The 1,284-nt window shown below is 39.6% G+C and overlaps 1 protein-coding gene across 1 annotated transcript; it reads right to left on the reverse strand.

The window, feature by feature from the left end:
• Positions 1 to 477: 477 nt before the first annotated feature.
• On the reverse strand, positions 478 to 800 carry LOC117120889 (the record flags this gene model as incomplete). Its single annotated transcript, XM_033265987.1, has 1 exon — positions 478 to 800. A coding segment is annotated over one exon (323 nt), but the record flags the coding sequence as incomplete, so codon positions are not given.
• Positions 801 to 1,284: the final 484 nt, after the last annotated feature.

The following is a 1,284-nucleotide window of genomic DNA, read 5'->3' on the forward strand; positions in this document are numbered from 1 at the left end:
TGGCTGAATCTGTGTTGGTTTTTGTGGTAGTTCTTCACGAGGTTGAGTTTGCATTTGTGGTTTTGGGTTGTGTATCGGCTGTGTGTCCTAGAATTGTAATGGTATATAAACAGCATTTTGTATGGGCTTGTTTTCTGTTACAGGAAGCAGATATTTTCTGTTTTTTCTTATTTGCGTTTCACCGGTATCGACCAAATATGATCTTGGCTGTTCCAGAATCTTGCTGATCGTTCCCAGGCGATAATGTCCTTTCTTTGTTCTTATTCGAACTGTCTGGTTTTGTTGTAGCGGTGGGAGTGCGCTTGCCTGTGCTTTTTTGTCATAGTAGCGCTTCTGTTAGTTTCTCTTCATTTCTAATTGATTTCTTACAACTTTTGTATTGATTGGTTTTGGTGTCAGTAAGAATTTGTTTGTGTAGAGAGGATTTCTAGTTGTTTGTGATAGTAGTCTTTGTGCCGGTGATTTGAGAACATTATCTCAAGGCACATTGCGTAAGTTCAGAAGATTTTGATAGATATCTGATCCATCTCTTTGTGTCTTTTCTAACAACATCTTTGCCTGCTTTACCGCATTCTCTGCAAGGCTATTTGATAGGGCATGTTCAGGACTACTCATGATGTGAACAAAGTTCCATTCTGATGCGAACTGTTTTAATTGTTGACCTGAATACTGACCTCCATTGTCACTTATGAGAATCCGCGGTGTACCATGGGTAGCAAAGTGACGCTTCAGTTTCACTATTACCGTGGCTGATGTTAAGTCAGTTAAAGTTAAGGGTGCTGCTACTTCACTAAAGTTCTCTATGAATTTTTAAAGTTAGTTTGGCATACCAAGAAAACGGATTAAAGCTTGTGTATCCTTTGGAGCCTGTCTCTTATACACATCTAGTAAGGGCTCCTTGGCTTGATGTGCCTTTAGGGCATTACATACCTGGCAGGATGACACAAACTTGTTTATGTCATCGGACATTGATCTCTAATAGACAATTTCCCGTGCTCTGCGTTTTGTAGCTTCTAATCCAGGATGTCCTTTGTGTAGTATTTGTGTATATGATGACTGGAGAGAGCTAGGAATTATGGTTTTATGTCTTTTCATAACTACTCCATTGTCTACTGAGAGTTCATCTCTGAAAGTAAAATAACTTCGTATTTCTGAAGGGCACGACTTTTTTGGCCACCCCTTAAATATTGTGTTAATTAACATCTGTAGAGTGCGATCTTCTTTCGTTGCACTTCGCAGCTCTTCCTGTTTAGCATCAGAGATGTGCGATACTTCCATGACTTC

This window comes from Anneissia japonica, unplaced genomic scaffold, assembly GCF_011630105.1.
Source record: "Anneissia japonica isolate Jap-2015-1 unplaced genomic scaffold, ASM1163010v1 scaffold10449_len7490_cov100, whole genome shotgun sequence".
Taxonomy (NCBI): Eukaryota; Metazoa; Echinodermata; class Crinoidea; order Comatulida; family Comatulidae; genus Anneissia; species Anneissia japonica.